Source organism: Equus przewalskii, chromosome 30 (genome assembly GCF_037783145.1).
Source record: "Equus przewalskii isolate Varuska chromosome 30, EquPr2, whole genome shotgun sequence".
NCBI classification, from domain to species: domain Eukaryota; kingdom Metazoa; phylum Chordata; class Mammalia; order Perissodactyla; family Equidae; genus Equus; species Equus przewalskii.
The window spans coordinates 5750183-5763938 of NC_091860.1; the positions used below are offsets into that span (position 1 = coordinate 5750183).

At 36.3% G+C, this 13756-nt stretch overlaps 1 protein-coding gene across 22 annotated transcripts in view; it reads left to right on the forward strand.

The window, feature by feature from the left end:
• The window catches only part of ZNF438 (zinc finger protein 438), a 185993-nt gene that overhangs the window by 130052 nt on the left and 42185 nt on the right, over positions 1 to 13756 (forward strand). For 5 of the 22 annotated variants that reach the window (XM_070601758.1, XM_070601761.1, XM_070601776.1 and 2 more), the window contains exons 4-5: positions 5296 to 5344; positions 12250 to 12289. The exons of 12 other annotated variants lie outside the window; for them this stretch is intronic. In XM_070601758.1, the coding sequence (XP_070457859.1) occupies positions 5296 to 5344; positions 12250 to 12289 (89 nt within the window). The remainder of the gene's footprint in view (positions 1 to 5295; positions 5345 to 12249; positions 12290 to 13756) is intronic. 5 more of the 22 variants (XM_070601768.1, XM_070601780.1, XM_070601774.1 and 2 more) reach the window with 2 other exon arrangements.

Genomic DNA, 13756 nt, shown 5'->3' on the forward strand with positions numbered 1-13756 from the left:
TTATACTGTAACTGCTACAATAAAGGCGTCTCCCTGCTTATTCTACTGTGCATTTTAATTTCTGAGAATTGTCATTTGAAATGGGACCTTTAAGAAAAGAATGGGGGATTCTTTTTTTTCAGTTATTTTGTTGAGGTCATAATGATTTATAACATTGTGTAATTTCAGGTGTACATTGTCATATATCAGTTCTGTATAGAATGCATTGTGCTCACCCCTAATATTCTAGATTTTATCCGTCACCATACATATGTGCCCCTTTACCCCTTTCACCCTCCCCCAACCCTCTTCCCCTCTGGTAACCACTAATCTATTCTTTGTCCATGTATTTGTTTATCTTCCACATGGGAGTGAAATCATGTGGTGTTTGTCCTTCTCTGTCTGGCTTATTTCGCTTAACATCATACCCTCATGGTCCATCCATGTTGTTGCAAATGGGGCAATTTTGTCTTTTTTTATGGCAGAGTAGTGTTCCATTGTGTGTGTGTGTGTGTGTGTGTGTGTGTGTGTGTGTGTATACACACCATATCTTCTTTATCCATTCATCTATTGAAGGGCACTTGGGTTGCTTACACATCTTGACTATTGTGAGTAATGCTGCAGTGAACATAGGGGTGCATAAATCTTTTTGAATTGTTGATTTCAAGTTCTTTGGACAAATACCCAGTAGTGGGATGGCTGGATCGTATGCTATTTCTATTTTTAATTTTGGGGGAAATCTCCATACTGTTTTCCACAGTGGCTGCACCAGTTTTCATTCCCACCAGCAGTGTATGAAGGTTCCCTTTTCTCTACAGAGTGGGGAAATTTTTGACGTTAGAGGCAGTTGTGGTTAAGAGCAGGACCCAGTGCCTGTCCTCAGACCTCAGTTTCACTATTTATTAGCTGGTAAGTTACTTAATGTCTCTGTGCCTGGTTCCTTATGTGTAAAATGGTGATCATAAAATACCCATCCCAAGGCTGTAGTGAGAATTAAATAAATTAGCATGCATTTGAAATGCTTAGAACACTGTTTGGGGTGTAGTGAGCTCAAAATAAATATTAGTTGCTGCCGCTATTGTTATACTAATGAAATGGCTCTCTAACTCCCACTTGAAAATTAAGATGTTGTAATTAAGTTATGATCTCTTTAAAAAATTTTGTTTATTGTTTGGGCTTTTTGGTGGAGTAAGGACAAGTTTACATGGGTAGTAAGTGGTTTAAACCAGGTTACTAAAGAGTTGGTTTAGGTCAGGAGTTAGCAAACTATGGCTCACAGGCCAAAGTGAGCCTATTTTTGTATGACTTGCAAGGTAAGAATGGTTTCTACATTTCTAAATTACCGAAAAAAAATCAAAAGAAGATAATATTTTGTGACACATGAAAACTGTATAAAATTCAAGTCTCAATGTCCATAAATTTTTGAAAATTTATTGGTACACAGCCACATTTCTTCATTTATATTGTCTGACTGCTTTCAAGCTACAATAGCAGAAAGGAGTAGTCATCACAGAGGCTTAAGGGCCCACAAAACTCAAAATATTTACTAGATGGCCTTTGATAGAAAACGTTTTCTAATGCCTGGCTTATGAGGTTCTTAGTCATTAGTTATGTTGAGTGAATGAATGAACACATGCCTACACTATCCTGCTTTGACAAAGGATGTAAGCTCACAGAAGAAAGCACATGACTTTAATTAGTTATTCTTGTGGCCAAAAAACTTTTGTTTCGATTTAGTAAAAGTATAACTTTCCACCTTGGTTAAACGTCTGTTGAAACTGGCATACAAGTTCATGAGTAGACTTAATTCAACTCTAGTAGACTGCGTAAGTGTAGACATGCCAAAAACCATACATATTCAGTAAAGAGTATTAAGATTTGGATTCCTCTCAAGAATTGTCAAAAGCCCAACTGTGTGTGTGCGTGCATGTGTGTGCGCATGCGTGTGTTTAAGGATATTTGCCATCCAATCATTCTTATTAAAAGATTATTGAAATATAGTGAATTCTTAAATAATCTGCTAATATGGTGAATTTTTCAAAGATAACATACCTTAAGCGTATAGTATTATAATCCCATTTCAGAAGTTATTTGTGGTTATTTTTTTCAAGGCTTTGGCTTTGTGACTCAGAGCCTAATATTTATAAGATAGCCAAAACTCTGGAGGCTTTTGGCAGTTGTACTCAGAGAACATATGCTTTGATTTTGTCACACTGATCATTTAGGCAAATAACCTTTTCTTCTGTCGTTATACTCTTTTTCACTATGATAGGGATCTTTTTTGTTTGGTTGGTTACATAATCTTTATTTAGGATCTGTTTGGCCCTGGAGTATCTGTGAATCTTGCAACTCGTTTTGTTTAGGTTCCTATCTTTCAAAGTATGTTCATCAAATACTTTTAAAAAAAGACTTATCCCCTCCAAGGCTCTGGGGCTGATGGGAACAAGACAGACTTGGACTTGCCCTTGTAGAGTTTTGAGTCTGTCGGGAAAGACAGACATTAAATTAATATGGGTATGGTCAGTGTTGGAAAGAAAGTGTGCAATGAGGTCATAGGCTAAGAAGACCTAAACTAATCAGGGGAAGTGAGAGAATTTGTTTCTTTGGATTTTTTTTTTTTTAGTTTTAAGCTGACTTTGAAAATCCATCTTTAATTTTCTGTTACTAAGCTGAAATTATTTTGAGTTTAGCAAAAGTATTGAAACAAGAAGTTTACAAGAAGTACACCTAATGTCCCTCTTAACTGATAGAGGCGCAATCTACTGATTGCTGTTTATTGATACATATTAGATGGTTGATTATGAACCTTGTACATTTGATTTTCACAGAAAATTACTTAAGTGTAATGGTCACTGTGAATTTGGGATGAGGAAAATGCAAAGCGAAAAAAGACTACTGTTTAGTTTGTTAATTACCACTTGAAAATCAAAATATCTATTTATCCTTCTTAAATGGAAAGGTGTTTTTTGAGTTGATTCTAACTAGGTTTTTTTTCTCTTTTAGAACAGTTATTGTTTTTAACATAAAGATAGACAGTTATGTAGTTATATATATACACACTATGTGTATATGTATGTGTGTACACACACACATACACACACACTCTACAAAGAGAAAGGGGAAGTTCCACCAACCCAAGTCCTAAAGGTAACTGTTGACAATCTGATGTTTCTCTGTGGGAATACAACTTTTTTTTTTTAAGACAAATGGGATCAGAGTATACCCACTGTTCCACAATTTGCTTCACTTAACATTATTTCATGGACATCTTTCCCTGCCAGTGTTTGCTGAGAACCACCTGTCTCTCTAGATTGCTTCATTCTTCTTGTTTCTCTTATTGTTGATAATGCTGTTTTAAGTACTACATCCACAAGGTAAAATATTCAAAAGGCTTACAAAAGAGAAGACAGTGGTATGTCAGTCTCCCTCCCAAATGTGCTTCCCAGTTCTCTTTCCAGAGGCAGCCATCCTTTGCAGTGTCTTATCCTTTGAAATCATCCTTTTATTTTTATATGCCTTTACTTACTTCGACTAAAATTAACCCCCTACCTAGTCATTTGTAGGGAAACTGAATGTTTAGTGAATTTACAGTGTCAACCAATTGATTTTGTAATGTAAGTATTTAAGATTGTGTACCAAAGTGAGAAAAGATTTCCCATTAGTTGTATTTCAATTTTGGATTTCATGCTGTGTGATTGTTAGAGGATATGATCTGTAGATGTGCAATCTTTTCCAGAGTTCTAGATCCTTAAGGTGAAACTGAATGGTCCCAGGAGAAGCCCAGCAAGGCCCTGCATGCCCCAGATCACTGCCTCCTACCCACCCCCACCCACCTCCACCCACCTCCACCCACCCATGTCTGCTTGTTTTGCTGTTGATGCTGTGAATACAGACCTAGGTCTTGGGGAGCCCAAGAATAAATGTCCTTGCTGCTTTTATCTCAAATCTAATAAAAGGATTTATGGTTAATCTCTGCGATGCCTACAGTTAATTTAATCTGGAACCGCTTGGGTTAACTTGATTCCTTCCACTCAATTTCCATCGTGCTAGAGCCTGGGAAGTGGAGCGGGGATGATGGCCAGGGTGGCAGTGGATTGAAGGGGAAGAGGGGACCTCACCTGAGCCAACCTGGAACTGAGAAGATGTTATTTACTGAGGCACTTTCCTTAACACTGGGTCTTTTGCCAGTTGCTAATATTAAGGTAGCCTCATGAGCAAAGATTGCCTGGAAACCCCCTGCCTCTCTGATAAACTCACAGAGAACATGGGGTGATACATGTTTTGGGGAAATAAAAGAAATGAACCAGATCCAATCTTCAGAGTGGCTGTGTTGACAAGCTTATGGCCTGAGGAGCCCTGGGCTGGTACTTCCTGTTTATAGGCAGTAACTACTTTTGTACACAATATGTTCCTTCAAAAAACACACAGAAGTCCCGTGTATAATGCTATATACGACGATATTCTATCATCAGACGACTAGTAAAACATTATACAATCTCTTAATACATCATTTCTTTCACGTAGATATAAGTCTAGTATAAATATTGTATATTTTGTAAACATTCTTTAATTTTATTATTTTTCTTCACAATTAAAAAAATATATGCCTGGCTAAAGTCCAGTGTGCTTCCAATAAATGTTAAAGATTTGCACACTTACAACACCTTGAATGATTGCCATTTTCACCTAAATTTAATTTTACAAAGTCTATGCTTTTTATCAGTAGTATAATCACATTTACTTTTTAAACATTGTAAACAACGTATAACATAAAGTTTACCATCTTAACTATTTTAACTGTACAGTTCACTAGTGTTAAGTATATTCACATTGTTATGCAACCAATCTCTAGAATTTTTTTGTCTTGCAAAAGTGAAACTCTATACCCATTAACAGTAAATCCCAATTTTTCCCTCCCCGTAACTCCTGGCAGCCACTGTTATACTTTCTGTTTCTGTGAATTTGACTACTCTTGATACATCATATAAATATAATCACAGAGTATTTGTCTTTTTGAGACTGGCTTATTTCACTTAGCATAATCTCCTCAAGGTTCATCATGTTGTGGCACGTGTCAAAATTTCCTTCCTTTTTAAGGCTGAATAATATTCCATTGTATGTGTATACCACATTTTGTTTATCCATTCATCCGCCGATGGCTACTTGGCTTGCTTCCTGACTATTGTGACTAGTGCTACTATGAATGTAGGTGTGTGTGCATATATCTCTTTAAGATCTTGCTTTCGTTTCTTTTGGATATATATATAGAAGTGGAATTGCTAGATCGTATGATAATTCTGCTTTTAATTTTTTGAGGAACTGCCATACTGCGTCCATTGATAGATGAGTGGATAAAGAAGATGTGGTATGTATATATACATGGATTTTACTTAGCCATAAAAAAAGAATGATATCCTGCCGTTTGTAACAATATGGCTAGACCTGGAGGGTATTGTGCTACGTGAAATAAGTCAGACAGAGAAAGACAAATACCATATGATTTCACTTATATGTGGAATTTGGAAAACAAAACAAAACAGAAACAGGCTCAGAGACACAGAGAACAAATTGGTGGTTGCTTGAGTGGAGTGGGTGGGGTTGGGCAAAATAAGTGAAGTAGATTAAGAGGTACAAACAAAGTTATAAAATAAATAAGTCACAGGGATGTAATATACAACATAGGGAATATAGTCAATAATATTGTAATAACTTTGTAGGGTGACAGATGGTTGCTAGACTTATAGTGGTGAGCCATTTTGTAATGTATGTAAATGTCAAATCACTATGCTATACACCTGAAACTAACATAATATTATATATCAGCTTTACTTCAATTAAAAACTGAAACTATCAACAAGGCACGAAATATCCTGTAAGTATCTTTTCTAACTGCAATAGAGTGCATCAAGAACTAGAACTAGTTCTTCAGTTGTTTTCTGTGTCTTCTGAGATATTAAACAAACTGGAATTTAAGTGATTTTTTCTTCACATGCCATTTCTCCTTTTAAAATAATGTTGCCATTGTACTTTTTCCTCCCACTTTCTTTTCCTTTTGTGATTGCTGCTTGTTCATCTTTTCCCTGCTCATTAGTCCCACACGGATGTTGGTACATAGTCCTTCTCCTTGCCTAATTTTCCTTTCCGCCCACCCAAACTCATCACTCACTGTCCTCTGCCCTCATCTCTCCTCCAGCATTTGTAAGTATTGAAACAAGTCAAATAGAGTCAGTGTGGGTATTGTTCTAGTTTTAGGGCACTAGGGGATACACACAGCTAATACATCCCAAGTGCCAGGTTAGGCAGCTTCCTGTCCCACCTGGTGCCCAGGCCAGGTCTTGATAAGGAGGTGGGAACCTGAACTACAAAACAGGAGAAGTGTTGGACAACAACAAACAAGTGAAAACTGCCCATGACAGTTAAGTCCCTTGGCTCCACCCATGTTGAGTTTTTCTTCTTAAATAAAGCTTTATAACAGATAGAGCATTTTCTGCAGAAGCTTCCATATATGTTTATGAAACTTCTTAGTTAAGCTTTAGGTGAGTAAACATTTAGGATTTTGAGCGGTTGCTTTGTTCTGCTAGTCCTCCAGTGAGTCATTTTGCTCTGTGAGAGGATGCAGTAATCTTCTTTGGAAAGTTTTATTCGTTAACAAAAAGTACCAAAATAAATTTAGCTAGGGTCACAGTGTTTAATTTAATAGTATTACAATAATAACTACCATAATTAGTTTCAGATTTGCCTTCCTTCCCAGAGGACAAGATTTTTTAGTTTTTTTGATGCCTATTTAAAGCATGAGAGTGACAGGAAAATTAATGTCATGACCTTTATAGCCTGTTTATGGTTTTTTCATGTTGTGTACCCTAAAGGATTGAGGGAGTAGTGTACATCTAAAATAAACCACTTAGGACAGACAAGTAAAAATTGGGTTAATTGGGTTCACCTGATCCTCAGCTGGTAGCACCTCAGTCAAGACACCATTTCATATTAGACAAAGGAGCACCATTTTTTTTTTTTTTTTGGAAGATTAGCCCTGAGCTAACATCTGCCAATCCTCCTCTTTTTCTGAGGAAGACTGGCCCTGAGCTAACATCCGTGCCCATCTTCCTCTGCTTTATATGTGGGACGCCTACCACAGCATGGCTTGCCAAGCGGTGCCACATACGCATCTAGGATCCAAACTGGCCAACCTGGGCCACCGAAGCGGAATGTGCTCACTTAACCGCTGCGCCACCGGGCCGGCCCCCAAGGAGCACCATTTTTATACCATGAAATTATTTTTTAAACTACACCTGTGCATCCTGTAATGTCTTGAAAAGAAAAACATTTTTTAAAGGCTAGTTTTTCATATATGTAGGATTTTTTCCCTCATATTATTTTATCTGGTTTGCCTTTTTCAATTAGGAAATCACTTAGTCTTTTCATTTCCATAGGAAGAATGTGCTGACACCAGCGAATGGGCCCTGCTCTGTGATAGTAATGCCTGCCTCCTTTGGGGGATGCTGGGCAGCAGGACTCTTACAACTCACTCTTTTTCCCTTTTCTAGTCTGTCAGGGACTTCCCATAAACAGTCACCCTTCTAAATCTTTAAGATGTGAAACTTGGTTTTCATTTTATTATCAGGGTTTGTGTATTTCAACAAACAGCAGAGTTTGTGTTTTCAGCTAGAGTTGAAAAAAGTATCTAGGCATGCTAGAGTCTCTGAAGCTTTTAGACAGTTGATTGAAAAATTCCTGGGGCAATTTTTGCAAATAGTGATTTGAGGTACTTTCATACATTATTGGATAAATCAATACAGCTTCTTTGAATGACAATGTGGCAATATCCATAAAAATTTTAAATCAGCCCAGAAATTTCTGACTCTGACTTCATCCTACAGATAGACTTGCACATTTAGCAAAGATATATGCATAAGAATGCACATTGCAGCCTTGTTTCTAAGACCAAAAGGCTGAGAATAATCTCATTGTTAGTCAGTGGGTGACTAGTTAATAAATTGGGGTTCCATACATGAATACTATACAGTCTTTAAAAAGAATGAAGAGGATCCATAAGTGCTGATATGGAAAGCTCTTGAAAATATATTAAATGAAAAAAGAGTAGCATGTACAGTCTGCTCTAATTTGAGGAGGGCAGAAAGGAGATAGAGCATATTTCTACACATGTTAGGTAATATACACACAGACTGTTTCTGAAAGGGTACCCACAAAGGTGCTAACAGTTGTTGCCTCTGAGGAGGGGAATTGGGATTATGAAATGAAAGGGAGGCTTGTTCATTTTTATTTAGCTTTTTCCATGTTGGAAGTCATCATTTTGTGATAACCTAAGTGTTAGAAAAATGCCATCGGGGGCAGGGAATAAAAAAAATTTAGGTGATGCTGAAAAGGTAAATCTGTGACTAGAGTGCTCCAAGGAGAAGATGCAAGTTTGAATAATTTTAAAAGAGGACAAAAAATCACCAGAATCGTTTGTTAAGCAGCAGTTCACACACCCACAAGAACATCAAAAAATATAAAGCATGAATGAAGTTAGCAGGAAATAGAGCAGAGAAGTGGGTATTCCTTTAATTGAACAGTTATTGTTAGCTAATTGATCAGATTTTAACTTAATGCAGGAACTATAGAGAAAGAAAAAGCTAGAGATGGGAGCAGAGCTGAGAGAGAAATGGACCATACTGGCAGTGTTGTGAGTAGTTGAGGATGAGAGTCAGGAGGTGGAAATAGAGTTGGTTCAGAGTATGCCAATGGGTCTATGGTGATGAACCCAAAACTCATCATTTAAAACTTGAGAGAAAAGGAATGTGAGGAATCCAAAATGATCTTAAAATTTTATCAGTTTTGGGGCTGACCCCGTGGCCAAGTGGTTAAGTTCGTGCGCTCCACTGCAGGCGGCCCAGTGTTTCGTTGGTTCGAATGCTGGGTGCGGACGTGGCACTGCTCATCAAACCATGCTGAGGCAGCGTCCCACACGCCACAACTAAAAGGACCCACAGCGAGGAATATACAACTATGTACCAGGGGGCTTTGGGAAGAAAAAGGAAAAAAATAAAATCTTAAAAAAAAAAATTTTTTATCAATTTTCTTTAAACCTGCTTAGTTTACAGATGATTTTGTCAGTGTAGACAAGAGAAGAGCAAGAATGATAGAAATATGATCATTTCAAAGTAATAAATTAAATCCAAACTGATTGAAACGCCACCAGCCAGACTGATTGAAGGGAATGAAATAATGAACAGTTTCATGATAGGTATCTATATCACGGATATGTAAATGACAGACTCTTTATTTTATGGTATTTGTTTTACTGCTGAGTGTCATTTATTACCAGATGGTTCAGTTCTTTTTTGAAATGCTTTCATCTTCATTATCATGGTCACCTCACTGGCCTGAACAACTTCTTCATTCTTTTAGCATTGAGAAGCCAGGCTAGAAATTCCAAAAATGCTCTCTTTGATTTAGAAAGAACCAAACATTTTTCTTATATCTGCATCTTTTATATTTGAATAAATGAGAAATGAAAGGATGTCTGTTTGTTAAAACTTGCCTAAAACTTGGGTCTTTTTAAACTTAACTAAAATGTACTAAGGCCTTTTAACAGGAAAGCAGCATTGTCAATATATTCTGTTTATAGATAATCTTGGGAATCATTGTTTCCTTAGACTTGTTATCTGTGGGTGATGATTCTTAAAACAGTGTTGATGTACTGAAAAGCCCCAAGCCTGGTACTAGAGAAACTGAAGAAACCAGGACATTTTTTCATTTACTTAGGATTATTTTAAAATCATTTTAGGAGTGGTTCAGTCCTTAACACAACCAAGCAATCTGTAGAGATCAAAGGAAATTTATTACTGAAAAAATTAACTTAGTCAATTATCTGTCACTTTAAGTTATGGAAAAGTATAGTAATGGCAAAATTAATAAGACATTGCTTCAGATTTCAAAAATCACTATTCATTAAAAAAATGACTCAGAATTTTAGAAGTTATCCATTGAAAATAAAAGATTTAAATGGTATGAAAAGCACTCTATGGAACTGTGCAGGTATTGTTAATTTCTCACACTCTTGTTTTTACAGGATTATTGACATTTATTCATTCAATAAACATTTATTAAACTTTCTTATGTACCAGTCACTTCTAGGTTTGGAAATATAAAGATAAATATAGCATTGTCCCTGCCCTCAAGAAACTCACAAACTTAAAGGGAAAACTGACAGATTTAAAGAGATGCTACATGCTAAGAATGAGGCAGTCAAAGTGTGTTGGAAGATAATGGACAGATCAATAGGAATTTCTTGAATTGGCCAGGCAGACATTGCAAAGGAGTTGAGTAGGAATTATATAGCAAGACAGGGGAAGAAGGCCTTTCCATGAAGAATCGTGGAGGCATGTGAGAGCTGGCCTATTTGGCCGACTTCTGAGAAGCAGCTCTTAATAATGTAGTGGTGATAACTACACAGGCCAGTGTGTGAAAGGCCTCCTGTGCTGTGTAAAAGAGGTTGGGCTTTATCTTGTGGACAACAGGGAGCCACTGAAGGACTTGAAGCATGGGAAAAACATGATTAGATTTGCATTAAAAAGACCGTTCGTGGGCTATTGGGTAAAGATGACAGTCGAACTCAATTGAAACACTGGAAGATAAGGAATTTTTCCAGAAAAGGCAAAAATAAAAGATAAAACATGGGAAAAGAAAAAAAAAAAGTATAACCATCCAGGGAGGGTAAACATTTGAATAATAAGAGTTCAAGGTAAAAAGTACAGAGAAAAGTAAGTTAGGAAATCTCAGAAAAATAATTGAAGAAAATAGCCCAGGATCTGAAATACAAGTTTCCAGATTGAGAAGGCCCACTTGACAAATGGATGACAATGGACTTACTTCATTGTGAAATTTCTAAACATCGTTTCCATAGAGAAAAAAATAAAAACAGATTGCATACAAAGGATCACAAATAGTTTTGGATTTCTTAACACCAACATTGGAAACCAGAAGAGAGTGGAACAATGCTGTTAAATTTCAACTTGGAATCCTATACTCAGAAAAATTATTAAGCAAGATTTTTGTTGATTGAGAGAGAAATAGAGATAAATCTTCATCCTTCACAGTGGGACATCAATAGATACTGCCTAAAACTGAACAATCAAGCAGTAAGATTATAAGTACATTATTGACAGATATGGAGATATAAATACCAGAAGAATTAGCTCTAATAATTGAGAGTGCTTGTCTCTGGGGAAGATCAGATGAGTAAGGTCTGGGGATCTAATGTAGAGCGTGGTGACTATAGTTGGTAGTATCACGTTGGGTTCTTGAAGTTTGCTAAGAGGGTAGACCTTAACTGTTCTCACCACAACGTAACTGTTCTTACCCCACACACAAAAGGGCAACTATGCGAGCTGATGGATATATTAATTAACCTGATTGTGGTAATCATTTCTTAAAGTTTACATATGTCAAATCATCACATTGTACACTTTAAATGTACAATTTTATTTGTCACTTATACCTCAATAAATCAGAAACAAGTTAAAATTTTTAATTGAAGAAAAGGGAAAGATTGTTCTGGCTGCATCATAGAGAATAGATTGGAAAGAGGCAAGACTGGAGGCAGGAAGACAGTTTAAGAGGCTGTTGTGATACCAGCAAGCCCTAACCTAAGGCAGTAATGGGGATGGAGTGGAGGCGAGAGCTTTGAGAAATACTTCAGAGGAGGCAGGAGCTTCGTTTAGTTTGCAGGTAGCCAACTGGAGAAATGTAAGCAGAGAACATTTCACCTTGGAACCTGGGAACTAGAAATATAGAGTTGTAATTAGAGGCACAGGAGTTGAAAGAAATTTTACAGAAAACCTGTAAAGAGAAAAGAAATGAGTGTCTAAAGCTAGAACATATTTTCCTGCATAGATTTTTACTGAGGTAGAAAAATGCCCTCCCAAACATTGTAACCTGCCTAGTCTAGTCGTATGTGTAACATGTTAAGGAACACAAGTAATCTGTATGTGCAAGCATTTTATGAGGATAAATGATTAGATCTTACAGTTGGAAATAATGTTTGTATTTCTAAATATATCCTAGTATATTCCCTTTTTTTTTCCTTGGAAATGCCAAAGATAGTAGTAACTATTTTCTTTTGAAAGGATCCTGGAGAACTTTATTAACATATGTAATATCCTGCTTTTTTGAACAGTTTTTTTTACAAAGTATTTTCAACACATAGCATCTAGTTTTAATCTTTTCTTCAGCCAAATGGGTTAAGTGTTATCATCTCTCCTTTTCTAGTTTGGGGAAATGGAGGAAAAGATTAAATGGCTTGTCCAAGGTAAGAAGTAAGATGTTTCAGTCAAACCATCTACCTCTCCACTCAATTCACTGATCCTTCCGTAACATTTTAACTCTTGTGTACTTGAAATTAGGCGGAAACATAATCCTAAAAATTGAGTCAGTCTAGTCTTTTAGGGTTTTTCATTTGGGGAACAGTAGTGAGCATTTGATGTGACCACTTTAACAACAGGTCTAAAAAATTAGAGGAAATAGGATTACTCCCAAAGTTTCCCCGACTCTACCTAGAAAAGAAGTTGCCTTGGAGGGTCTTAAGCTAGTCACTAGGAAGACTCTGTGAAGAATTTTACTGTCAGTGGCTGACGTTCAGAGCTATCTGAATTAAAGAAGTGCTTTTTTATTGAACTCATTAGCTGTACACAACCATTTAGGAAAGGAAGAAGATTGCCAAATATTAATACATTATATTAATACAAATATTAATGCAAGCAGTTAAGAATTTTCTAAGTGGATCAAAATTTATTCTGTAGATTATCTTTCAACTTTTGTAATCCTTTAGTTCCAATTTAAGAATTTTATTATTTGTTTCTTAAATATGACAGATTGAGATGGGAATAAGTGTTTATTACAGTTAAGCAAATGATAAATACTACTTTTAGTCAGAATTCATGTACTATAAGCTTTTATTTTTTGACAGTATTGAGTGTTAAGGTGTTTAGGTCCTCTTATTTATGTAAAGATCTTGGAAATATGAATTCCATCATTGCTTAGAAGAGATGGTTTTCTAAAATCAATGATATATGGTATGACTACTTTGGAAAACAGACAATTGCTTATAAAGTTAAACACGCTTAATATATCACCCAGCAGTTTCACTCCTTGCCTTTTACCCAAGAGATAGGAACGTGTTTATCTGCACAAACACTTGGACACAAATATTTGTAGCAATTTTATTCATGAGAGCCAAAATCTGGCAACAATTCAAATGCTCATCAATGGGTGAATGGATAAACAAATTGTATTATGGTTATAGGATGGAATATCATTCAGCAATAGAAAGGAATGATCTAATGATACACACAAGAAAAGAATACATACCGTTTGATTTACGTGAAATGATATGAAGTTCTAGAACAGGCAAAATTAGTTTATATTACAGAAAGCATCAGTGATTGCCTAGGGCCAGGGATTGGGGTGGGGATTGACCATAAAAGAGCACAGAGAACTTTTTGAGGTAATGAGGGAACTTTTTGAGATGATGTTAATGTTCTGTATTTTCTTGAAATTTGTCTGGGATTTGTTTTAATCAGATATGATAATGTTACAGACACAGACTGCCTTTGAAAAAAGAATTTATTACTTACAGTTCTGAAGAGGAGGGGCATGCATGCATTCAGGGCCACAGGGGGAAGTTCCAAGGGTTAGTCAGGAGGCAAGGTTGTAGTTTTTAGTGTGTAATTCTTTTACATCTTTTATCACATTTACCCTTAATTACTTAATATTTTTG